We start from the raw sequence: 27,888 nt of genomic DNA, 5'->3' as shown, positions 1-27,888 counted from the left end.
TCTAGTTATTCCTTCACTGTGATTTTCCTTAATTTCTCTATAATATTACTGACATTATCATACATCATACAATAAAGATACATTAAGGTCCGAAAGGTTAAAAGATTCAAATCTGGCATTTTTATTTAACACTAGAAATAAACAGAGGAGTTTTAGGATTGTGAAAAACCCATAAAAAGCCGTTGTGATGCAAAACGTAGAAGAGATATTTCAAATTTGGCACTATTTCTAGTAGTGATAGACTGATATATGTGGCCATTATCGGTCAAACCATGCTGGAGAACATGCTCTCGGCTGCTGCACAGAGACACACCAAATATCATTAAAGTCTGAAAATGTTCAATGAAAACTAATGCATTTGTAATTAAAATGAATATATGTGTGTACACACAGTAAGAAGAATACACGTCATTATTCTCGTCTTTGTCTTGTTTTTTTAAAACGGTCAGACGGCAGATAAAAACCGAGACATTCAGTAGTAGAGGAGAGAGAATCATTAGGACACAGCATTAGCCCTGAAATGTGCTCTACACAAGCATGCAAACACTCTCAATTTCACATGTCATTAGATTCAGTAATGCAGCAGAAGGCAGTTCATGAAGCTATTCTCATCACTGCCTCAAGGGGAGCTATGATGTGCTAGCAGCTAGCATAAACAGTTAAACACACTGCACAACTTTTGCCTTTTTTTTGCTCCAAATTACAGTCTGAATGAGTAGATAATAGAAAATCAGAGGCTTTTGGCAGTCCAAATTTTTAGCTTCAGATTATATATCCATCCTGTCAGACGTGATAAAACATATTTGATATTTTGAGGCGAGTCTGAACACATATTGTGTTCAGTGTATTAAATCTTAAGCTAGATAATGTTAGTTAAACAAAGTTTGATTTTTTTTATTTAGGTTGTAGTTCACCCAGAAATGAAAATTCTGTCATCTCTGAATCGTTCAAACCTGTATGACTTTTCTTCTATTTCTTCTGTGGGAGATGAAAGAAGATATTATGAAGAATGCTGGTAACAGTTGGTAGCCAAACCATTTTGCTTCCCATTGAAATGTTTGTCCATCCAATGGAAATCAATGGAAACCACAACTGTTTGGTTACCAACACTCTTCAGAATGTCTTTGTTTGTGGACCACAGAAGAAATCCAAATAATTTGTGGGAGCTGAAGGATTTTTCTGAAGAACAGCAGACAGTTTAACTGTTCAGGACAAACAAGGAACTCATGCACAACTATCACTAAACAAAAAAAAAAACACAGCTTTGGATCGTTCAGGTAACAACACAGTATTAAGAATCAAGGGGATGTAAACTTTTGAACGGGGTCATTTTTATAAATTCAACTATTATTTTCTCTTGTGGACTATATGTAAACATCTTTTATGTGAAATATCTTATTCAGGTCAGTACTAAATAAACAATAACATGCATTTTGTATGATCCCTCTTATTTTGGTTAAATTATTAACATTTTGCAGATTCTGAAAGGTGTATGTAAAGTTTTCACTTGGATTTTTTATTCTTGGGTGAACTATCCCTTTTAAAAGGATAGCAAAATTTGATCACCTCATGTTGGCTGTCAAAATAAAAACAACACAAAAGTAGTTCATACAACTAATGCTCTATAATACAAGAATTCTGAAGCCATATGAAGCTTTTGAAAAGTCATCAGTAACTAATAATCTTCTCAAATTCTCTCAGTTGTGCTTGTATTTAATTTAGTCTCCAAATGGACAGTGCTTTTTTGTCATCTTGTGGAGCCTGTTTTTATATGGAAAAGAGGGAAATTTTCCTCTTGCGTTCCACAGAATAGAATAACATACTATGGGTTTGGAGCAACATAAGAGCGAGTAAAATGACAAAATATTCATTTTGGGTGAACTATCCTTTTAATGACAGACATTTGTTCCTGCCACAGTAACTCAAAAAAGCATGTAAAAATCACAATGAAACCATGTTTTCCGAGCATTCGTGCATTTGCATACTTGCGCCGAGTATGTTTGTGTCTGCTAACGGACATGGCTCTATTCTGCACTAGATCCTTCAGTATCAAATACACACATCCACACGTACGACACACAACCCACAGATACAAGCGCGCTTAATAAGCTCTTCACAAGTGAAATGATCCAGGCCGACGATGATGATGATGATGATGTAGATTTTGAGGTTTTCAGAACTGAAGCGAGCAGCATGTGGTGAACACCAGTGTGACCATCTGATGAAGGCCACAAAGACGAGAAGAACCGAACCAGATGCGAACAGAATCGTTCCCCTGATTTGTAATTTGAGGACGTATTTCATATTTGATTGATTAAATTGTGGCTTGGAGAGGAAATGGAATCAGTCCTTGTGCAGCTCAGTCAAACTGCAACATGTGTGTGTGAGAGAGATTCAGTGGTGTGTGATTAGAAACAGTCTTTTTAACGGTCCCTTTAGAAGGCTGACCAACAGGACGACATCAAATAACGCACTGGAAACGACGATACGCAGAGTTCGCTCTCCCAGTCTCCCGCGTACGCTGGACAGTGGTCAATAATAAAGAGTTCCCTGCCATCCCATCATGCTTTGCTGCACTTGCCTTTCTTCTCTTTGCGCTGGAACTTGCGCAGTCGTCGAGTCCAAATGTCCCTCCACTGAATGACCAGGCTGTTTTTGTCGGCCAGAAGTCCCGGGCGTTCAGGGCTTGCAGTGCCCTCGCTCGTGCCCAGGATGAGGAAGCGTTTGCTCATGTGTATCCGCGGACATTTGCAGGCCAGATCCTTCATATGGACCCACAGCACGTGATCGCCTCTCTTCAGTGGCTCTCCGCGGCTCTTATACACAGACACCAGGCTGATGGCAAATTTGGCCCAGTCACCGACCGTCTCCATGTCCAACACACTGACCTGGACAGCTACACACACACACACACACACGTGAGAACGTTACACCAGATACGATTAATGCTTCATTTTGCATTAAATCACAACAAATGCTTCTTAAATGTGAAGGGACTGAATGAAAATAGAATGAAAGATAAAGGAAATGTACCGTAGTCCTTTTTGCAGTATTTCTTCATGTTTATCTTGAGATTTCCCTTCAGTGGTTTACAGTACGAGTCACAATCTGAAAACACAGAAATTTGTGAATTAAATTTTTATTAGAATTAAAATGCACTGTGAATAAACTCTAATAACACACTAACCTGCCTAAATCACTAAAATAACTAAACCATAAACTCAACATTGTATTTGAATAGTTAACTCATCCATCCATCCATACATCTATCTGTGTGCCCATGAATTTCAATGCTGGTTCGGGCTGGTTTTTGCTGGTTTAGCTGATGAACCATCATATCTACAATATGCAATTAGTAATTGGTAAATTTGGTTTACCAAGGACCATTTGCTGGTTAAGTTATTTAGGAAGCCTTTCCTGGTGTTTTCAACAGGGTATTGTGAGTGTTTTAGAGTGTTTGCAATAGTTGGCATGACTTTAGTGTGTGTGTGTGTGTGTGTGTGTAGCGCTCATGTGGCACACTGTGTGAAGTGTTCATTGACCCAGAAGAGCTGTTGAAAACACACACAATTCCTTCACTTCTCTGCTTTCACACACACCTCTGATTCACTTTCACTCATGACAAGGACAGATTGCGAGTTCTCCGCCCCTTTCCAGCAGTGATACAGAGAAACACCACATAAAAGTGAGCGGTACTTCCTCTGTCTGACTCTAAACTCTGTCCTGAATGTGTCTGTGTGTGTTTGTGCACTAACCTGCAGGCTCCTCTGTAGTGCTGATCACAGCCGTCGGCTTTATAACAGGGATTTCTGAAAGACACGTATAGGATGACGTCAGTGTGCATTCCTGTCGCTCAAACTAGATTTGACACTAAAGGTCATGGGATTGATTCAGTGTGAGTCACTTGGATGAAAGTGTCCACTGAATGCATGAACCCAAATCTTAATATGCAGGTGAGGAGAAGGTGTTTGATTGACAGACTGTGATAAACGCACCCGCTGCCTTACTATGTGTGATAACTAACCATATGTTCACTTAGCTAAATTTGAAGACAAAATTGCCCCTAAAAGTTTTCCACATCTATCACAGTGTCCCAACCAGACATAATGCAATTAGTTTCCAGACAAAGCTGCTCAACTAATCAGAAAATATCTGATTGTGGATTTCACTTAAGACGAGGATACCCAGAACAGAAGTACATACTTGTCTAGTTTGGGGTTAAAAAAAAAAGATAAAAGAGATAAATCTGACAAAACTTCCCTTTGGGGAGATAATGAATAGGAAAAATTATTATTACATATGAAATATATTTTTATATTTTATAATATTGGTAAAGTTATCCAAACTATGACATGACAAAAATGCTTGTGATTAATATTGTGACCAAAAAAAAAAATGTAATTTAAAATGAAGTTAAAATAAATTGCATTAAATAAAAAAAATACATATAATATCCATGAATTCACATTTGCTTCATGTCTCAATGCCGTTTGCAATTTTGTCTCGCATGTGAACGCTCGAAAACCATTAAAAATAAACATTTCAGTAAAAAGTAAAAAATTTAAAAAATTAAGTGAAATGAAAAAAACTTTGTGTTTTATTTCAGGAAGATGCAAACAATTTTCTTGTGAAACTTGGTTTAACTAAAATAACTAAAGCGGACATAAAAATGACAAACTATATATTAAAATGAAATGAAATTAATTAAAATTAAAATAAAACGAAAACATAAAATCGAAAAATAACAACTAAATATAAAAATGTACAATTCTAAATAAAAAACTATAAGACTCAATCTCAATGACAAAATTATACATCATTACCTTGGGCCTCCTGATTCATATAAATAATACATAAAGTCAATAATGCTTTTTTTTGTAATGCAACTTTTCTGTTAGGTTTGGGTATCAGTTTGGGTTAGTATTAGTCATTGTTTTTATAAAAACAATATAAGATTATAATACATCTTCATTAAGACAGATAAACAGATGAGTGTGTCACTCACTAATGCACGGGGCCACGGGCGATCGGCTCTGCTGATACCCTTTAGCACAGCGGTTGCATGTGATGCCAGTCACCCCGTCTTTACACGGGCACTGACCTGTCGTCTGGTTACACGTTTTACCTGCAGCTCCCACCGGATGGCAGTCACATGCTGGAGAGGAGAGAGAGAGAGAGAGAGAGAGAGAGAGAGAGAGAGAGAGAGAGAGAAAGAGAGAGAGATGATCAGCTCTGGCACAGGGGCAGAAGGGAAGTCCAAATAATGGCCTTAGTCCCCGTCTGGACCCGTAAACATTGCCATGACACTCAATCTGTTACACACACTTCCCGTAACCACACGCACACACACACACACACACACACACTGCTATATCTCATTTAAAGTCAGCTGGCTCAATATTATATTAAATTAGGGGCTGTGTTACAGGAATTACACATAGTAACCAAAGTCTCCCACAACAACAAACAAAGAGTCACAGCATGGAAAACAGGTTTCATGTACTGCGTGACATACTCGAACACTCACAACATTATACTGAAACTACAATAAAAACAGCTCGTTCAGAAATCATCATGATTGATGCCAAGACCAAGAGCTACTTACACTACCAGATTGTGCATATCTAATTATTCTTTAATAAGAATATGTTTCATGTTTTATCACAATAGTAAAGCTATCCAAACTATGACATGACCAAAAAAGTATGGGAATCATATAGTGACAAATAAAATAAAATAATTATTATTATGAAATAAAATTGTAAAATCCTTAAAAAAAAAAAATTAAATAATAAAATTAAACTACATTAAAAATAAATACATTATTAATGATTTATATAATTTCACATTTGCTTCATGTTTCAGTGCAGTTTGTATGTGAACTCTCCAAATGAACTCTAATTCTAAATATCGTGGCTAACATTTGTTAACAGTGTGAATGGAAAGTTAACTGAAGTGATCCAGATCCAAGTTAAGTGTGAATCCAAAGAAATTGGGTCCACTTAAAAAGGTTTAGGCACGTTTAATGTCATATTTTCATTTATACACCATTGAGACACTATTACAATTTTTTTAAGTGTTTGAATTAGTTTTTATTTTATATTTCTTGTTTTCATTTTAGTTAAGGTTTTAGTAGGTTTTATAAATTTTTATTGCAGTTTTAGTTATTTTAGTTAAAGTAAATAAAAATGTGAAATGTTGAAATAAGGGATAAATAAATAGAGGTTTTTTTTTTATTCTATTTGTTTAACCAATAACTGTGAATTTTGGGCAAAAAAGTGAAGTTTTCTATTTAAAATTATGGTTTTGTGTTGACTATTCTAGTGTTTGAGCATGTGTCTACATGTGTATGTGCACTGATGCGAAAATGTGTTTTTCCTCTCTGTTTCGAGACTCTCAAAACACACACACACACACACACACACACACACACACACACAGAGAGATAAGGTCTGAAGCAGCTGTGACAGCTGCAGGTGAAGCTGGACACTCCAGAGAGCGAGCTGTGACTTCATGTGTGTGTGTGTGTGTGTGTGTGTGTAGGTGGAATTTAAGGAATTTTCAGGTGCTGTATCACAGTAACGCTGATAAGGGTCTCAGCGCTCAACATGGGCGTTATCAAATTAACACTGAAAGAACAACAAAAGAGTTCCTGATTGATGCACATACACACGTTCATTCAGTCTAAATACTAATGTCATACCAAAGACTCTTGTGCAAGAACAGCACTGGTTCTCTTTATCAGAACACTCAACCAAATGCTATTGGATCATTTCAAACCAGCAGAGAGCAGCAGAAACAACTACACTTTTAATTTATGAAGCAAACGTCAGACGCTTGTGACGCTATAAGGTGGTCTTGCTTGGTTTCAAGTTTTTCTGGATTCCGTCTGTTTTCCGTTTGAATTTTTCTGGACTCTGTTTTAATGTTAGTAATTACATTTTACCTTTAGAATTTAACAACAATTTCATAAAAGCTTTTGACCTAAAAAATCTGTTTTATTTTTCCCAAATTCTGTGGGGTTTTTTTGTTTTAGTTTTTTCTGGATTATGGTTTAATGTAGTAATTACATTTTAGTGTTACAATTTAACAACAGTTTATTGAAAGTGGAATTTTTAGAGCCCTAAGAAATCTATTTGTATTATTTTTCCCAAATTCAGTGTTTTCCATTCAAATTTTTCTGGATTACGTTTTAATTATTTAACTTTTAACAATCAAAAAGGATGTCTAATCAATTTAATTCAGAAGACTTTAATAATTTATGACAATTTTTGCAACAGCCATATTTAGTTTTTTCAGAAATAAATGTTTGTTTAAATATTTCTGATTTAATACTAATTTATTATCAAAAATTGTGGTCAAATAAAGGCATAAAACATTAACAGTTTAATCATTCTTCTAAAATGTAATCAAAAGAAAATGTTCATTTTATTTTTGTCAAACTGGCAAGCACATGCAGCAATAAATGCAATAATGCAGTACTGTTAAAAACTTTTGAGTCTGTGTGTATTTGACAAACTACGCTGCTCAAATGCAGAAACACGGGTTTCATATTTAAATAGCAGTCTTTTGAGCTGTAATATTCACAGACACAAGTCCATATTTCAATTTGCTTAAGTTTACAGCCCTACTTCTGATTTATTCATCCAAAATTAGCCAAATTCCGTGACATTCTGTGTTATACTGAAAATTCCATTTTTATGTCTGGATTCCGTTATTCCATCCTCGTTTTCCACATCCCCGAATCCATAGGCCTCTATACCACTAATAATCATGATATTTCATAAACACACACACACACTTTATCACTGTTAAATATTGCACATTTAAACCTTATCACTGAATAAATTTCACCTCTTGGCTCAGAAATCTCACATTTTTCCAGCAGCCACAAAAGCAGAATTACTGATGGATAGTGTCGCAGGAAGCAGACGTTTTACGCTGCTCGCAATTTAACTTACAGAAACCCCTCTTCTTATAGATTGACTTTTCCTTCCAGAAATTCTCGACTTACAAGACATCTTTTATCCAAACACTTCAATTTTTCTCAAACTCTGATGTGTGTTTGCTTTGGCCGGAGTGACGGCAGCAGATATATGAGCTTCACGTACAGCCGGCTCCCGGTGCACACCGGTCCTGGTGTGGTTTTATTGAACTCTTTTCTATTTTTAGATTTTAATTTATACATATTTGTGTGTGCTACTGATTTTATGTGGAAGCTTTCAAGCTGGAAAACACAGTGCATAAAACATTTTACACACATAAATACATTTTTCACTCATAAATAAACAGTAAACCATAAAAAAGTCACAGTCAGAAAATAAAGACGAGCGGCTCATATATAACTGAGTATGCTATAAAATCATGTCTAAACACATCCTGCCTGCAGTCTTCAAGGTCCAAAATTGAAAAAGTAGTGTTAAAAATCTAAACAGGACTTCACAAACCCTTTTGTCAGCCGAACCTCTTTGACTTTGACTCTTTGACATATTTACTTGAAGTTGCACAAGTTGATTTTTCAATAATTTAACAACACATTTGCATGTTCACGGTTCGATAGTGTTTTTTGTTGTTGTTGTTTTTTTTGTAATTTTACAAGTAGTTATTATATTATTATTCTATATTATAAACATTTGCTTTATTTTAATGTTACATTTTTATGATTTAATTCATTATTAGCCTTTCATAAACTCATGAACTCACAACCTGAGCAACTCTGCCTAAAAATAGTACATAAATGTACTTATTATCCAAAAATCGCCATGTTGCTCGATACCATCATTTATAGAGGCTTGTGTAAGTACAGCTGTAAGTGATTTTTTGGAACACAACACATAACATGTCGCTGTTACTTGACAGATGTCCTCAGAAATCACTCTTGAATTTCAAAGTTTTTCAAATTATTTGTATACTTGTCTCTGTGGTTCTGTAAACAGCAAAAAATGACCTGACAGCGGCCCATTGCACGTTAACCAATAAGAAACATTGTCCTGTTTATTTGAGCGGTTCCAAATTGTTTGGGACGGGACTTCCTGTTTTTATAGCGGAAAGGAATAAATTGTGTAATTCAGCATGCTGCCACTAGGGGCACTGAATGACACGCATATAACACTTTGAAGCAATTCAACACACAGTTCTGACTCGCTGCAGTTTAGAGGTGAAGCAATAAAAACAAAAATCACTTTTTGAAGATAAAGACATAAATATTTATGGAAGCCTGTTTCCGCCACTGAATAAAAAATAATAAAAAGTAAGGCGACTTTTATCTCACAATTCAGAGTTTTCTCACAATTGCGAGTTTACAGCAATTAAGAGAAAAGGAGTCAGAATTACAGGATATAAAGTTGCAATTGCATGTTATAAAGCCAGAACTGTGAGATATACGTTCACAATTGTGAGAAATAATGTCAGAATTGTAAGATATAAACTCGCAATTGCAAGAAATAAAGACTTTCTCAGAATGTGACTTTATATGTTAGAATTGTGAGTTTAAATCTCGCAATTCAGACATTTTTTCTCGCAATTCAGACTTTTTCTCACAATAGCGACTATTTCTCAGAAGTGCGACTTTATTTCTCAGAATTGTGATTTTATATTTCGCAATTCAAACTTTTTTCTGGGAGTTTATATCACCCAATTCTGAGAAAAAAGTCGCAATTGGCGGAAACAGCCTTCCATAAATATCTGATATTAACTATAGACTGAACAGTAAAAGATTGAGGAGTGTCGTACCTTTGCAGGCTCTGCGGTGTGTGATGGGTTTGCCCATGTCTCTGTAGAATCCCTCTTTGCAGTAATGGCAGTGGCGTCCAGCGGTGTTGTGTCTGCAGTTCATACACACTCCTCCACTCTTACGGCCGGACAGCTTATACAACTCCATGTTAAAGCGACAGCGCCGCGCGTGCAGGTTACAATTGCACGCTATAAAGAAAGACAGGGTGAACATATTATCGATGGAAGTTGCATATCATGGGGTTTTTCTCAAAAAGATGATTGTTTGAGACATACAATATAATTAAAAGGATTTCACAGTCTGACACCGCAGGAGAAGCTTTAGATCCCCACATGGAATGTTTTATTATCTGTTTTTTTAGTAAGTCATCTGTTTTCTGGTGCTTTAAGCAAAACACTGATCTGAGGAACCTGTAATGAAACAAACTTTATTAATCTCCAAAGAACCATACAGCAACTCAAGAACTCTATTAAGCCAAAAAAAGGCTTTTATATGTACTGAACTTTTATTTTTCAAGTCAACATGAAACAAGGTTTGCAACCCATTTTACTTCTATAATCTGATGCATTTCAGAGGGTTTTCTGGACTAAGCATTTTAATATTGGTTAAAATGAACTAAAAGCACACATGGCCGAAATGATGTCAAGCAAAAAGGGACACTGTTTCAGAAATGGAGTATAAGTTATTACGATTTGATGAAAAATGAAAATAAATAAATAACATACACTGAGGAATCATTCAAAATAAAACTAGGAACATGAATTAAGAAAGTAAAAATAGCTTTTTTTCCATCTTTTCATTTCATGCTGATTTCTGAGACAAAATGGTTTTGTGTATAATTATGTTTGTGTATAAATTTGTGGACACATACACATACAGTATATATATATATATATATATATATATATATATATATATATATATAAAATTCCATTATATATTCAAATATTTTCACTGAAAGGATAAAGGTTTAAAAGGTTTTATCTTTTTAATTTTAAGATTCCTACCTGTGTGTGTGTGTGTGTGTGTGTGTGTGTGTGTTATTACAGGGCCAATTTGTATGGAATTCTGTGGTTAATGAAACCTGCTTGGGCCATTCCCTCACATACACCATCTGCTGCCCTGTGTGAGAGTGTGTTTGTGTGTGTGTGTGTGTGTGTGTGTGTGTGTGTGTGTGTGTGTGTGTGTGTGTGTGTGTGATGAAAAGGGGGTGTAATTTCGGAGGGTTTCTGGGCTAAAGTCAACAGGGTGAGATTACAGCAAATTCAGCTCGATAAACGTCTGCAGGCGATATGTGTGTGTGTGTGTGTGTGTGTGTGTGCGCGAGCGCTGTAAGGGTGTGTGCATTTCTCCAAATGAAATTCCAAAAGCGTGACAAAAAGAACACACATATTCACACCCAAATAAAGTGCTACACGGTCACACACACGCACAAGACAGAAACTTAATTATTAAAGCATACGGTCTAAATATGAACACTTTCTAGGGCGTTTCCAGATGGGGTCTGATTTGAGCGGGAAGGCTTTGGAAACGAGCGCAGGTTTGCTGATATCTCCCAGCGCTGCGTTTGTGCCTTGAGCGTGGTACTTAATCTAAAGTTGTTCCAAGGGTCTTTCTCAATGGCACCCTTCCTCTATTACAAGAGCTTTCCAAACACAGCTGAAAGCACTCAAACCTATTAACCTGAGGTTAGAGCAAACCCAGAGCTCCAAATTCATTTATGTAGAGCAGAAACGTTAGTTTGATGGAGCTTGCGCTACAGGTATGCACCGAACTACACCCAAAAACACATTTCTGTAAACACCATACATCTTACAGTTAATGTTGTGAAAATTAGAACACAGATACGTGTAGCTCTACATATGTTTTGGATTATGATGTCTAAATTAATTACTGCTTGCTGCTCCCCACTGACTTCCTAAATATAATGGAAGTCAATGGGGACCATCAACTGTTTGGATACCCCCATTCTTCAAAGTATCTTCTTTTGTGTTCAGCAGATGAAATAAATTTATACATGTACATACATCATTCACCTGAAGTATGAGCAAGAGTGATAAAGATGCTTTCTTAGTGAACGCCACTAATAAACACCAAAATCGCAGAATAAAACCTTCCACAGAACATCACCTGTGCGTTTTAACACACATATGTTTTATCAACTAGGAATAACAGCTCATTTAAAATTCCATCCGTGGTTTTATGTGAGCATAAATATCAGAACATTTGGCTCACAGGTGTTTCTAATTGATTAGGTGTTTCCTGTTGCGTAGATTGTTCACACATGAAAGAGTCGTGAAGTCTCACGTCTCTGGTCAGATCTTTTGTTTTCTGCCTGTGAGAGAAAAGCGAGTGTTTTTAGATTCCAAAATAATTAGGAAAATTGGGAAAAGTCATAACACAAGAGTTGGGTGTAGTCAAAACAGCAATTTGGCAATGAATCTGGTTTGAAACTGTAGCTGGTCGAGCTGCAAGCTACTCAATTTAAATTACAAACAAGCTACTAGAAAACAAATGGCTAAGTACTCTGTATAGCCAATATTTTAATTTGTTGCACACACAACAGTATTTTGTGGCACAAAAACAATGAGAATCTCTATTAGGGTAAGAGCATAAACAAATGCATTTACATTAAATACAACAAATATATGGTGTGTTTTCTAGTTTTATTAGTTGTACTTATTGTAAATTGATTTGATTAATGATCAATAGAGATCCTCATATATAATATCAAGCTAAAAAAAAGTCATGTGTAAAATGTATTCGACAGGGCATCAAATGAATCAGTTAATCTATTTCAGTTTAGTGAATCGGTTTCTGATGATCATCTGGGAAGTCGTTGCCTAATGGTTAGAGAGTCGGACTCGTAATCCAAAGGTTGCGGGTTCGAGTCCCCGGCCGGCAGGGATTGTAGGTGGGGGGAGTGAATGTCCAGTGCTCTCTCCAACCTCAATACCACGACTGAGGTGCCCTTGAGCAAGGCACCGAACCCCCAACTGCTCCCCGGGCGCCGCAGCATAAATGGCTGCCCACTGCTCCGGGTGTGTGTTCACTGCTGTGTGCGTGTGTGTGTGTGTGTGTGTGTGTGTGTGTGTGTGTGTGCATGTGTGCATGTGTGTGTGTGTGTGCATGTTGGATGGGTTAAATGCAGAGCACGAATTCCGAGTATGGGTCACCATACTTGGCAGTATTTCACTTCACTTCACATCTGAACAAAAGTGTTCATGTTATTCAAGTAAATTTCATAAAATTTCTGAATGAACCTCTAAAATCTTTTCACCAAAATTTTCCTATTGCTATATGAGAAAAAGGATGTATAATAATAAATAAAACAACTGTCAGTGAAATGAGTAACAATCTCCAGAACACTGACTGAACACTGAATCCTGCCAGGTTCGTTGGCAGGCCCTTCAAAAACACAGCAGGATGGTGATTCAAAACAACCAGAAAAAACAGGAAAATGTTCGATTAGGCAAGTCAATCTCAGCCCTTGGCGGACATGTTTTTAATCATTTAAACTTCTATTCAACTAAACAGGCATTTCACTTGCTGAAGAGTGACTCACTTCAAAACTCCCAGAAACAGGCAACAGCTGGAAGTTTCTTCTCTGAAGGTTTGGCACAGGACGATAACGCAAGACTAGCGACGTTGATGAGTTACAGACACACCGCCGCTATTTCATGCTGGAGATCTCTGACTAAATGCTACATTTTGTAAGCTTTATATTTGTTTTGAAATGTCACGATACTTACACTCACATAAAATGGAGTAATAGGGCGCTGAGAGTGCTTTAATTTATTAATTTACTTAATTGGTTACATGTGTTTAGACGAGCCAAACATAAAAGGTGGCATTTAGTATTTTTGGTTTACATGCATCTTTCAGACTGTTTAGATACTGTTGAAGTGAACAGGAAATATAGAAATCCAGTCCAAATTTCTAGATGGCTTTGGTTTTACAAGAGTACAAACCATTTTTTTTAACAAGTTCTTCGACAAATGTGTCCTTTGAATCGTAGCACGCAAAGAAACAAAACGACAAGCTAGTTCCAAAACACATAATCGCTGGCAGACTAACAAACAAACAGGAAGATAAACACATCTCTACAAGGTTTCTCTACAGCATCACAGCTTTATATCATTAACGCTCTGTGTGGCGTTTTTTTTTTCCCCTCGGAAGCAGCATGTTTTGGTTTGTGACGTATAGGACATCCAAGGCAGTAAAAGTGGGCTTGTGTGTGTGTGTGTTTAATGAGGATATGGTTAGTACTCACACTTCCAGTGTCCTGTTCAGGTGGCCGTGACTGGCATGTGCACACACACTTTATTATATTAACCTAGCAACTGCATAGCAACTAACTAACAACCACTTATAAGTCCTTCTTTACATATCAACACACTATCAACCCCTGAAATCGCATAGCAACTCATTACCAGCAACTCATAACACCCTGGCAGGATGCACTAACTACAACTTAGAACATCTTAGAAACTGCATAGCTAACACTAACAATACTGAACACCCCAGCAAACCCATAGCAACGTACTAACAGCCACTCAGAACACTCCAGCAACTGCATAGCAACACTTTAACAATCACTTAGAAAACCTTAGCATCATAGCAAAACACAACCACTTAAAACGCCTTAGAAACTGCATAGCAATGCACTGATGCTCAGATATTCAGAACACCCTAGCAACTGCATAGCAACACACTAACACTCACCTAGAACATCCCAGCAACTGCATAGCAAAATATTAACACTGACCTAAAACACCCCAGCAACTGCATAGCAAAACATTAACACTGACCTAAAACACCCCAGCAATTGCATAGCAACACATTAACACTGACCTAGAACACCCCAGCAATTGCATAGCAACACATTAACACTGACCTAAAACACCCCAGCAATTGCATAGCAACACATTAACACTGACCTAAAACACTGCAGCAATTGCATAGCAACACATTAACACTGACCTAGAACACCCCAGCAACTGCATAGCAACACATTAACACTGACCTAGAACACCCCAGCAACTGCATAGCAACACATTAACACTGACCTAGAACACCCCAGCAACTGCAATGACCACACCTTAGAAACTGCATAGCAACACACTAACGACACCGATCTGGCCAGCAACCACATAGCATCGCACTAACAGCCACTCAGAACACTCCATCAACTGCATAGCAACACACTAACACTCACATAGAACACCCCAGTACCTGCATAGCAAAACATTAACACTTGCCTACAACACCCCAGCAACCGCACTTAGAACTCCTTAGAAACTGCATAGCAACACACTAACGACACAGAGCAGCCCAGCAACCACACAGCAACACACTACCACCTTCTTAGAGACTGCATAGAAACACTAACAACTACTTGGGAAGTCTTAGCAACCACATGGCAATGTACTAACAGCCACTCAGAACACCCCAGCAACCACATAGCAACAGACTAACTGTCACTTAGACCATCTTAGCAACCGCATAGCAACAGCATAAGTTTTGACATTTTCTCCAGTCAAACTGTTTGGTTTGAGCGTCAGAGCCTCGGTTTGTGGTCGGCCGCTCATTAGTCTGCTATAACTCTGCTAATCTCTTTGTCCTTGTTCTCTCAGCTGAATGGTGGGATGATTTTAACGAGATCACACTCAACCACTGCCAGGTCGGGCACAAAATCGGCGGGAGTCCTTGGCGTGTGTCGAGGCGAGAAAACGAGGGAGTGAAGCGTGTAGCGGGGGTCAGTCAGAGACAGGGCCACCAAACCACAGCAGATGGCACGAGGAGAGACAGAGCCAGAGGTGAGAGGAGACAAACAGAGCACTGCGTTTCATTAAGAGAAAGAAAAATAAACGATCTGCAAACTCTCAGAGATGTGTAGAGAAGCACACGGGAAAAAAGACAGAGTGGATAGGAAGAATTAGACGAGGCAGAGAGATTTAAGGAAAACATTAGTGATACTAATGGAGTGTCAGGACTGACCAACTGGAGCATTTGGGCACAATATATCTCTCCTGACACAAAGATTGTTACATTTACACCATTCGGCTAATTTGTCCTTCAGCAATTATACTGCCTTCTGATAAGATAAGATAAATATCTGCAGCTGCTAATGATCTTTAACATATGGAGACGCTGGAAAATAAAATAAAATAAAATAAAAAGGTACAGTACAAAACCAAAAAGTGCCCAAAAACTGTAGATAGATAGATAGATAGATAGATAGATAGATAGATAGATAGATAGATAGATAGATAGATAGATAGATAGATAGATAGATAGATAGATAGATACTTTTGTAAAAATACTTATGTAAAATGTAACTTCAGGAAATAAAAAAGTTATATGAGCTGTTTAAAAAACAAAGCAAAACAAACCGTTTAGAAAAATGAAATAAAATAAAAAAATTAAATAAAATGTGATTTTAAAAATAAACCTATCCCAGAATGCATAGTTACATATTTAGCCTAAATTAAGCTGTCACTCAATAGGGGTTATATAATTTTTGACCAAATGTTGGTACAATAAACTAAAAAAATATTTATTTATTTGTGACAAACTGTAGCTACAAAGTCAAATTCACTTAAAGTGTGTCGCTTTATAAAAATCTATATTGCAAAATTCTGTGTTGATAAATAAGTGCATTTTTTTTAAATTCATAGCTGCATTTGAAACTTTTTCTGCAAAGTGACTATGCTGTAAAAGAAATACGCTTACATTCTGCTGCACAGCACTGCGCTTCTTCGGCAGCCGGTGTAAATTCAGTGTTAATATGGCCGCCAAAATAAATAAACGCTGCTTTCGCACATGTGTGAAATAGACCTAGTGCTCTCACTGCTGTCAGGAGCGTTGGGCTCTACAGACACAGGCTAAGAGAAGAGGTTTATGTAAAGATTAACATACTGCAAGACAGACATACACAAACACAAATCTCTGTCCTGCACTCGAGTGTCAGTCTGAATGTTTTCAATGGAATGTATCCAGCATTAATACCAATGCAGGCAAAGTCAAGCTCATAAATCAAGTTCAGATGTGAGATGCGATGAGAATTAACCTTCATGATTTTGCCAAGAGATCATTTCGTAACACCACACTGCAGCTCTGTTCTAAAAATGTAGTGTGCTGTCTACCTAGATAGCAACTCCAAAGGGTTAGCAGCATAAATATGCTGCTTTCGATACTTTATTTTGTATTCACAAAAAAAATAGCCAATTCCAAAATACACTGCAACATGCTCCAGTAAAAAAGTCGAGAGAAATGCTAAATATAAACATACTAGTAGTTCCAGTCTTTTTTGATCGGTAATTTGTTTGGCCAAGCGACATTTAGTGATATTTAGCATAACGTTTCATTCAATACTGGCAAAAATATAATACAAAATTTAGCATATTTTACTCAAGATTTGTATGTGTTGTAAAATGCTACCATCAAACTCCATCAGAGTCGATCACAATTGATTTGATGGTAGCATTTTGTTAAGCTGAGTGGATGAGATGAGTGGTCCAAATCATTGGCAAATAACACCTATTCACACTAAGATAATTATTAAGAAAACAAAATTATATCATAATAATAATCCCCATACACTTGATTGGCTCAATGACTCTCTCTCCACCTGTAGCTGGTGTGTGGTGAGCGCACTGGCGCCGTTGTAGTGTGGCTGCCGTGTGTAGTGTTATCCTTCATCAACTTCAAAAATCATTCTGAATCGTTCATCTGTGTCATTATTGTTATAGCTGTGGTGTGAACTTCGTTATTCTCATAAAATAGGTATGATTATTAAAACTTTATAAGTGTAGTTATCTTGGTGTGAACGGGCCTTTTGGACACCTATGTAGGCAATAGTCAGCAAGGCAGCTCACTAGAGGCCAGATTTACTAAATAGGACAATGTAGCGTGAGAGCGTGATGTCATTAAAGCACCGATGTGGTCAGAAAGTTCTACAGATGATCTACAGGTGATTCAAGAACACAGACGCAGCCAGTGCATTTCCATAATGACCAATGCAATATACAGAGAGCAGCACAAATGAGCAGCAATGTCATGTCAAGCACAAATGGGTAAAGACATGCTTTTTGGTCGTTAAATAATAGCACAAATACCAGCAAACTGACTACTGCAAATCTTGATAAATCACATTGCAAGATTTATTTAAATACTCTCCTCCCATAAATTTAGCATCAGAAAGGGAATCTCCCATTGCAAATTTTCCCATTGCTAATCCTGACAGTAGTGCCAAAAGAGGATTTGTGCTGGTACAAGCTGAAAGTAAATCTGGCTCTAGGTTATGGAACAGCTAATGAACACTGAATAACTACCACATTTTAATGAGAACGCTGTGTCTGTGTGCAACTTACGCAAGCACTCGTTGGCTTCTTTCGCTGTCGCGCGTTGCCAGGGCCGGTCGTAGTGAAACGGTTTGCAGCGGTCACACTCCGGACCCTCAGTGTTGTGTTTGCATTCACACACCAGTTTCCCGTCCTTCTCTCGCACACACCTGGAGGCGTGGCCATTACATTTACACCTCCCACCCACTTGGAAGTCACCAACCGCGTAGTAATAAGTAGGCAGCGTTCCAGGAGGCCCGAGCGGGTCTTCGCTCTCGCGTCCCGACATGGGCAGCGCTCTAGGGTGCTGCGGGCGACTGAAGACCACTCGAATGTCAGTGACTGTCACCCAGTCCTGCAGAACAGGGCTTGAGTCGAAGTCCTTGCCTGAAGGGCGTCCGTCTAATGTGCTAAAAGCGATAAGGCCTCCGGAAAGCGGATAGAGGTCGGTGTGTCCATCCGTGCATAAAGCTTCCTGCTCGTTCTGCTTGGTGATGGCCGCTTTGTTGGGTCGGTTGTACATGCGACGGCACTGCGACGAATAGAACTGGTAAGGCGTCCAAGTGCGGCCATAATCCATACTCTTAAGGATGGCCAGCGATTCAGGCCGCGGGGAACAGAACTGCAGGCTGACGTACGTGATCTCGAACTTCTTCCCGAGCGAGAGTGTGAGCGTCACATTGAGTGGCGAGCCCTGCAGGTTCTCCGACTGCCAACAGGTGAGGTTGTGGACGGAGTTTAGGTCAGTGAGGTAGGAGGCAGGGTGAGCGTGGCGAGGGTCCGATGCGTCGCAAACTTGGCACGTGCGCACAGCGGGACGGTCGTCGCGTTCCACTAAACTGCAGGAGCGAGACGGCGGCCGGCCACATATACTCGATACGCTGACCTCCTGGCCGAACGCTGCATTGATGAACTCTGGGATACATCGGCGGGCGGCGCCCGTCTCGTCATAGCAGGGGTCCGTCGGTGTCACTTGAGGCCCGGCGAATGGGTTCGGACTGTGACTGGAGGCCCAGGGAAGCGTATGGAACAAAGTAAGCAGAGAAAGCAAGTTCCGAAAACTCTGCATGATGTCACGGGAGGGAATGATGAATGTGGGATGGGGAAGGGAAGGACCGTATCCAGATGGATGGGTAGAGAGAGGGGGAGGTCAAATAAACAAATATGGCTGTAGCGTCTCTTCAGACTGAAGTATGTGTGATATCTTGGAAAGGCGACCCGGCCAGAAAACGTCCAGTGGATAGATGACTTTCTCAGAACCAACTCTCGGCAGTGTGTGTCTGGGAAATGGTAAGGCACAAAATGTCAACAATATTCATGCACCATAAGATTGATATAGTACTCTAAGGTACTTCAAAGAGACCATGTTCAAAAAAAAGATGTTACTAGAACGATACCATAACACAAGTGAAGTGCACTGAAGAAGAATTAAAAATAAATACTTTTCATCATACAATTAAAAATAAATACATTTCAAAAATAAAAAATAACTCAACTCAATAAAAACATACATAAAATTAATTTAAAAATGCATAAAATAAATTTAACCAAACAAAAAGCAGAGAGTTACATCTAGCATTCAGCCTAAATTCAACTGTCACTCAATAGGGGCTAGATGTTAATAAAACTCACAGCACTAAATCAAATACTACACTAAAAAATGGACATCAATGAGTTGTAAAATATGTGTATCTACTTTATATTTAAGGTGTTTAAATACTTTGCAGCTGAACTTTTTGCAGTCATTTGTAAAATTCACTGTCGCGATGTTACTCTGATGTGTGTGAATGCCAGGACATTGCTATGCAGTTGCAAAGGTGTTCTAATTAGATTTTAGTGTCACTATGCAGTTGCTAGGGTTGCTAAGTGATTGCTCACAAACCAAATCAAAAGCATTCACCCTCTAGTCTCTCGATCTGGCTTCAATGTGCATTTGTGGGATTTTCTGCCTGTTTTATTGGCCTGCAGTTAAAAGTGGAGCATTTGATCACTTATAAAAGTAACAACACATCTTTGCAACAACACACATGATTTAAGGAATTATTCCTTTCTAGAGCACAAACGCAGAAGGATGATGCAAAAACTTAAGGGAATCGGCGATAATAATAATGAAGACTGTGCAAGTGTGTTTAGAAATGCTCATTTATAGACATTTCAGCCATTTTAGGAAAGCTGTGCATGCAGAAATACACTGCAGCTGTTATTTGATGGGTTAATTTTGTCTTGGTAAACACATGCTGAGATTCCTCATGTTTTCTCGGGGAGTTTGGGCCGGTGGAGGCCAGGGGATTTGAATGAGAACATTTAATATAATGTCGCTGTGCACAGATGCTTTTCTAGATTCATAAAGCAGAAGAACATTTCTACGAAACTGTGATATTTATCTCGTTTTAAAACAAAGAAAGCGCACTACCTCTACTGCTGGAGGAATCAGCGGTCACAGTCCGTTCCGCATCCTATGTGCCATGTTCCAGGCAGACACCGAACGGATAAAACTCGATCCTCTCAAACTCTCCTGATGCTTGGATCCGCAGGTCGACACGCATATGATCTGCCGGGAGGGAATCTGATGCGATCCGCACGCTGTTAATGAGAAACAGTTTGACATTAGCGTGTATCTGAGCCGAATCACACTTCTACAACGCTACAAAGAGCAATGAACCATGAAACCAGAGTAAAACTCCTCTCTTAGGACCTGTCACTGCGTGTGTGTGATGTGAATATCAATGCGGCTCTTTCTGCTCGGGCCCCTTTGCAACGGTACAGATGGACCCTCAAATAAAGACAGTAAAAGCATACTATCCACAACATATAAATTTGATCAAATGCCTGATAAATGAATTGTTATTATTGTGCTGAAAAACAGATTAGAAATTGGCTCAGATGCATGAAGGCTTCATGTCACACCTGTTACTATATCATGCTCTTCCCATGCAATTACAATGAAGCTGTCAAGCATCAAAAAGGGCACAAAAGCAACCAAAAGACTCATGAAAGTAGTCCATGAGAAGCAAACAATAATGTGATGTGTTTACTGAAAATCAGAGCGTCAGAGATGTCAGAATCATTCGTTTGAGTTGGATCTTTAAAGTGATTCAGTTGATTCAGTTCACAAACAATTCACTCATTAAACTATTGAATCAATAATACAAAGCTATGATTCTATTACATTTTTATAGTGATTTTGTGTCAAGTTTTTAGGTAAGCATATTAGTATCATGCAATCTACAAAGCCTGTGTTTCTGATGAGAATTGTAGAGCATATGTTTTATATGAAGACACGATAAGCTCTGAATGGCCCCTTTTTTCCCTGTTTCTGTCACATTCTATCAAACTCTCTCTCTCTCTCCATACACACCTCTTCAGTCACACATCATCAAACACCAAACAGAGAATTAAGCTCATTATTTGACCCTCACTCCGTCAGTCGAACTCTCTCACCCCCACCTCTTTCTTTCTCTACCTCGCTCCATCACTCTAACATAAACACAGAGAAACACGCATCATTCGGCTCCCCTAGTTTAACCATTACTGAAAAAGTAATATATTCAACTGTATTGCAAATTATCAGTGTAACAATTTGACCAAAAAAAATTGTAGATTGCGATGAACAAAGCCTGGTGATCATGTTTTCTAGCATTAGAATCTCCCAGCATCCTGTGGTTCAATAGGAGCAAGAAAATAGTACCTAAATATTCAATTTAATGATAAATGATATATATTTTTTAAATTGTGACATTTTAATTGAACTGATATTTTACACAATATTTACTAGAAACAATATACATGAAATATATGAAAAAATAATCATATAAATATATATGCAATGTATGTATTTTATTGTACATATTTGGCAAATGCTTAATTTTATCCACATTGACTTACATTTAATTTAAAATTACATTGTTTTATAAGTTTATGCATTCTCTGGAAATCAAACCCATAATCTTCTTGTTGCTACTTCCATGTTTTATGGTTTGAGCTACAGAAATGTTACATTTTTGCATTTTTCTAAGTCTTAAAACTTTATTTATTTTCCAGAATTAAATTTTAAAAAGAAATCCCAAAAATGTCATTGCGGTCTGAGACGTTTGGACCCCATTGTATGTATACGCACATATTCTGATTGTGTGGTCTTTTGGTGTTTACACTGTGTGTGTGTGTGTGTGTGTGTGTGTCCATGCCACAACATCATTTAGTGATGGATCCATCGGATTCTGAGAAAAATAATACACATCCCTCTGATTCACACACACACACACACACACACACACATGCTCGATGTAGAAACCTGACTCTCCATATTTAGTCATTCTGTGAGAGACGACCATTCTTCATTGTGATCCATCTCTCTCTCTTTCTTTCATTCTCTCATATATCTCATCTCTACTTTGATGTCCTGTATCTTCAGCTACTATCTGTCTTTTTTATTCTCCCCCACATATCGTCCCTTTCCTCAGTTCTGTCCATATTTGTCCCTTTATGTCTCACTAAACCTTTCACCTATTTCTGTCTCATGCTCCCATGTGTGTGTGTGTGTGTGTGTGTGTGTGTCTGTGTCTGTCTGTGTGTGTGTGTGTGTGTGTGTGTGTGTGTGTGTGTGTGTGTGTGTGTGTGTGTGTGTGTGTGTGTGTGTCTGTGTCTGTCTGTGTGTGTGTGTGTGTGTGTGTGTGTGTGTGTGTGTCTGTGTGTGTGTGTGTGTGTGTGTGTGTGTCTGTGTGTGTGTGTGTGTGTGTGTGTGTGTGTGTGTGTGTTACTCATGACACAGAATTTATCAGAACTGAGACATAACACAAATGCACAGGCTCAAATGGCAACTGAATACACTTCAAATTTAAAGGTGTTGTGCTATTTCTTTTGATGCTAAAATACATGTATGCTAGTCTAAAATGACAAATATAAAAATAACATCTGTTCCTATAATCTTTCCTTTTTGTTTGATATCACCAAGGCTTCACAGACTAATGGATAATGTTAACTAATAGCCAAGCAAATATTTAGCATTGTTTTAGCAAACTCACATTCAGGTCCAGGGTTATTATAGTTAACTAAAACTATATATAAAAAAATGTTAACTGAAATAATAAAATATAAACTAAAATGTAAAACTATTTACATTACAAATAAGTTTAAGTAGGAAGCATGCAAATAATTCCTCATTATTATAATCTAAAACTGAAATAAAAATAAATTAAACCTAAATAGTAATATTTAAAAAGCGCGAAAACTCTTAAAAAATGCTAAAAAAAAAAAAAACTAAAATTAAAACAGAAAATATAAAAATTAATAAAAATTATAAATAACACTAAAATATCACTGGTCTGATTCCAGTCTGGATGAAACTCCCACTTCTTCAGATCCTGTCAATTCTCAATGAATACAATTTTCTTATTAAAATGAATCCCTTTCATTATAATTGGGTAAAATGGGTTGAATGCAGTTTCATGTTGAATTTAATGGGAGAGAGAGAGGAATTTGGTCTGGACAAACTAATTCACGTATATCCCTCATCTGACTCCCTTTTTCAATAGCAATTTTCCTTTAAGATTGCAATAACAAGATACGGCAGAGAGGTGTGCTCGATGTCAGCATAACTTAATCCACAGAAAACCAATGATCAGTGTTGATTTGACCTAACACATGGTGAAGAAGTGTTGATAACTACAGATTTCTGCACTACATCTATTCATGATTTAAGTTTTATCTAGTCTCAGGCCCAGTCTGAGGTGTTTCTCTTGTTTTCTGGTCCAGCAGGTGAAAATGGTGCATCTGACACTTAAAGTAGCAGCTTTCTCTCCTCAACAACACATATGATTTGAGGAACTATTCATGCCTGGGAAGGTTTTCGATGGTTAAAACTGATTAAAAAGTCACATACAGCAAGCCGACAACTTAAATGCATGACTACAAATGTGCGAGTGGAAAGAAAACCGCCTGGTAAAAGAATGCAGCCACTGCGACCAGACCCTTCCCTCACACACATGGACCAAACCCAGCCCTCACTAAAACAGCAAAACCTGATCCTTAACCACACACACACACACACTCACAGAAAATACACATGATGACCGGGTCATGCATTGATTGCTGATTTGAAAATAATTTGAAGATAATTTGAGAATCTGTGAAGTAATACATCATGCGTTGCATCACACTTCTGTAATTTTACTTTGGGGACAGAAATGTTGCCAGACATTCACTAAAACTAAACTAAACCTTTTTCCTCAAAGATAAAAAAAAAAAGATGCATAAATAAAGACATGTTTTTTTTTATTCTAAAAATGCTAAGAAATAGCTTTGGTTGGTTTGTATTAATTATCATTAGTTTTATATGAAAATAACAGAAGTCATCATTTAGATATGCAAACGTGTGTTTTAGGGGGTTTAATGCATGGGTTCTGTGTAAAATAACACGCAGACTTTCACAATCTCACACATCTTTTTCCATTTGACAACAAAAAATTCACCGCTAGGCATCACCAGCTTTGAACTCAGGAGGGAAACCACAAATAATTTTATGAAGTGTTCAAATACTGACAAACACATTTCGTGCACCACACTTGCTTGCACACACACACACACACGTACAAAGTCATAAGGTGCCAAGGCTACAACAGATTGAATCATTTAACACCGCTCTCCGACTGGACACACTCTGTGTGTGTGTGTGTGTGTGTGTGTGTGTGTTTTTAGGCACACCCCAAAAGTTACAGCAAGGGAGTTGCACGGCACAGAATAACCTCAAGCACACACACTCCCACAATTACACTTTTACGGCTGTCACCTGCTATTTTATGACCCCTGACCTCTTGACATGCTTAAAATCACATGCATAAACAGACAGACAAAACACACACTCGAGGAGCAATGCACGACTCTTAAAGGGGTCGTATCATACATTTTTGTATATTAGTAGTTTCTTGCACCAAAAGTAGTAATTTAGTGGTAAAACATGAGTGGCTTTCCACAATTGACTCTTTATATTATGCAGTATGGATGGTCATGTGTTCAAATGTATTCATCTGTCTAAAATCAGAGGTTTGCAGGACTTTAATAACTGTTTTGAAATCTGAAAGTTACTTTAATAGTACACAAAAACTCTTTATCTCAAAAGATCAAGATCAAATTTGATTCCTGATAAGACCCCATTTAAGGTAAGTCCAGTAAAGCAGTTAAAGTTAGTGTAAGGTCTTTTTTGTTGGCGACAAAAGAGAAAAGGGTGTCATGTGCACGCACACACACACACACACACACACACACACACACACACAGATGAAGCTTCCTGTGCTGGAAGAGGAGGAGAGTGAAATATAGGCCATGTTGACTTTAGCTGCTAAGGTGGACGGAGCCAAGACTGTGTCAGATCCAAACCTTTCACTGAAGTTGAAAAACGCTGCTCTCATGTTGCCCGGCGCTGAATATACGGTCCAATTACATTTTAAAATGCAGGAGGAAAGGAACATAATGCTAAAATGTGATGCAAAATCAAATGCACACAGTGCATCGTCACAAAAGTGCATGATGTATGCTAATTAAAGAAAGAGTTCACTCAAATTTTTGTCATCGGTTACTCACCCTCACATTGTGGGATTTCTCCCTTCTGTGAACACAAAAAAGTTTCGAGAATGTCCGAGCTGCTCTGTGCATACAATGAAAGCATATGGACTACAAAATGGACAAAAAAGCACCATAAAAATATCATAAAGTAGACCATATGACCATTCCAAGTCTTCTGAAATCAAATGACAGCTTTGTTTGAGGAACACCTGAATTAAAGTGTCTGGAAAAATGACATCTTTTGAAAACAACAACAAAAAAACTCATTATTATCCATCACGTGATAAGATCTGAGAACCAATGGTGTTTAGTGTTAATGATATCAATATTTGAATATGCAATGCAATGCATTCTTAAAAGTAAAGGTTTCAAAAGGGTGTTTTTGGTTCCGTAAAGAACCTTTCAGTGAAACATTCTTTAAAGAACCATTTTTTCTAAGCGTGAAGAACCTTTTACTAATCTAAAGAACACCTTTCAACTATAATGAACCCTTTGTGTAATGAAAAGGTTTCATGGATGTTAAAGATTCTTCATGGAACCATCAATGCTAATAAAGAGGGTTTTAATGACTTAAATTTTAGTCTGTTCTTCACATAAAGCTTTAGAAAACTTCAGAAGACCTGTGCTTTTTAGTTCTTTTTTTGTCTGCTTTCATTGTACGGAAAAGAGGAGCGTAAACATTGTGCTAAACATCTCTTTTTGTGTTTCATGGAATAAGGAATGACATGAGGGTGAGTAAATTGTGACAGAATTTCCTTTTTCTTTGGAGAACTATTCCATATAGTGCTGGCAGAGAGAGCTGAGATGTTGTAAGTAGGTCAAGAATCAAACTGACACACGGTTTAGTTATCAGATCTTTCTCCCTGTCCGCTACACCTCTGACTTTAATGTCAAACACAGTGCTTTTCGTTTTGACAGCTCTGAAACGTCTGATTTTTTTCCCTTTTTCTCGAGGGCCAGCAGTGGGCAGGATCAGTAAACTGAGCTGGCGTAAATGTTTTTCCCAAAGTTTAACTCTACAGTTCATCTGTGACCCCGGGGAAACCAGAGAGGGGCTTCACTGCAATAAAATCACAGGAATCCACACAAACGTGTGTGTGCCACGTCCATCAGGGGAAGCAGAAATCTTGACGGTGTCACGCATACCTAAGAAGACTCGTGAAGAGTTGCTTTCCTTGGCATCTCTCATGGACCGGGAACGAAACAGAGTTTGGTGCGCTCTGTTAAATCACCATTAAAAAAAAGAAAGAGACTTTAGACTGTAATTGCTCACCTGTCAGAGAGTGAGCAGTGCACAGGATCCTCATTATTGTCTAATCAATAGAATCTGATTATTCATTATTATAAATAACAAAGCACAATAAATGAACACCTATATATTCAATTGAGCAAATTTCATAAACATCACTGCTTTAATAATAATATTTATAAAGTTGGTGGCTAATTAATAACCAGTTTGCATAATAACTGCATATAAATTAATCTTTTAAATCAAGTCATATGAAATTCATGGAAAATCATACATAGTTTCAATCTTTTTTTTTTATGTTAATTTCAGCAATCACTAGTTAATATGATTTTGGAGTAAAACTATGGTTACCAAGGTAAATTTTCATAAATTAATGCATGCATTCAGTGTACATTGAAATTGAACTGGTTGTGATCAGCAAAGCTCTCGTTCAGCTGCGTTAAAATCAAAATCAAATCATACATGCATCACTATATAGAGTTGTATGATACCATGCATATCTCCATTTATGATTGCAAAATGCATGATACAGATATTACAACACTTGAACTGTTTGAGAACTCACCTGAATCTCTGAATCCCGTCTGAACCGCGCGGATGTGAGGAAAATAAATCCAGATCGATTGTGATTTAGTCCTGTTGTCTGTTGGTGAATGAAACTCACAGATACAGCAGCGGTCAGTTCCGTTCATGAGACTGAAACACACTGACACACGCGCACGAGAGAAAGAGAGAGAGAGAGAGAGAGAGAGAGAGACCCGACTGTGCCCCCCTTCACACTCACACAATTCCAGACTCAAACTGCATTAGAGAACGAGGCTCAAAAGGTTTCAAAACCTAGTAAGCCGCCTACCTAGACAGCATTTTGGTGCATCATAAGCGCGCGGCGTTTTGGGGTACCGTAGTCGCGTGCAACATTTTTGGGCTTCATATGAGCGCGCGGCATTGTGTGGCATCGAGTCGGTTGCGCGCGGCAATGATGCCATTAAATGCTCTTAGTAGCA

At 37.9% G+C, this 27,888-nt stretch overlaps 1 protein-coding gene and 1 gene segment (V, D, J or C); both read right to left on the bottom strand.

Moving 5' to 3' along the window:
- The window catches only part of LOC306863410 (Ig kappa chain V-III region MOPC 63-like), a 773,265-nt gene that overhangs the window by 356,257 nt on the left and 389,120 nt on the right, over positions 1 to 27,888 (bottom strand).
- Positions 101 to 27,592, bottom strand: LOC306863392 (netrin-3-like). 2 transcript variants are annotated; one of them, XM_079406718.1, is made up of 9 exons: positions 27,450 to 27,592; positions 26,782 to 26,855; positions 20,492 to 20,661; positions 18,109 to 19,358; positions 9,733 to 9,921; positions 5,006 to 5,155; positions 3,756 to 3,809; positions 3,034 to 3,108; positions 101 to 2,896 (listed from the first exon to the last, which is right to left on the bottom strand). In XM_079406718.1, the coding sequence occupies exons 4-9, from the start codon at positions 19,145 to 19,147 to the stop codon at positions 2,562 to 2,564; spliced, it is 1,842 nt and encodes a 613-aa protein (XP_079262844.1). In that variant the 5' UTR covers positions 19,148 to 19,358; positions 20,492 to 20,661; positions 26,782 to 26,855; positions 27,450 to 27,592; the 3' UTR covers positions 101 to 2,561. The 2 variants fall into 2 exon arrangements, with proteins under 2 accessions (XP_079262844.1, XP_079262843.1); XM_079406717.1 differs by lacking the exon at positions 26,782 to 26,855.

This window comes from Barbus barbus, assembly GCF_936440315.1.
Source record: "Barbus barbus genome assembly, chromosome: 44".
In the NCBI taxonomy this organism is placed as follows: domain Eukaryota; kingdom Metazoa; phylum Chordata; class Actinopteri; order Cypriniformes; family Cyprinidae; genus Barbus; species Barbus barbus.
The sequence above is the reverse complement of the archived record's forward strand: the minus strand, read 5'-3'. Positions and strand labels throughout refer to the sequence as shown.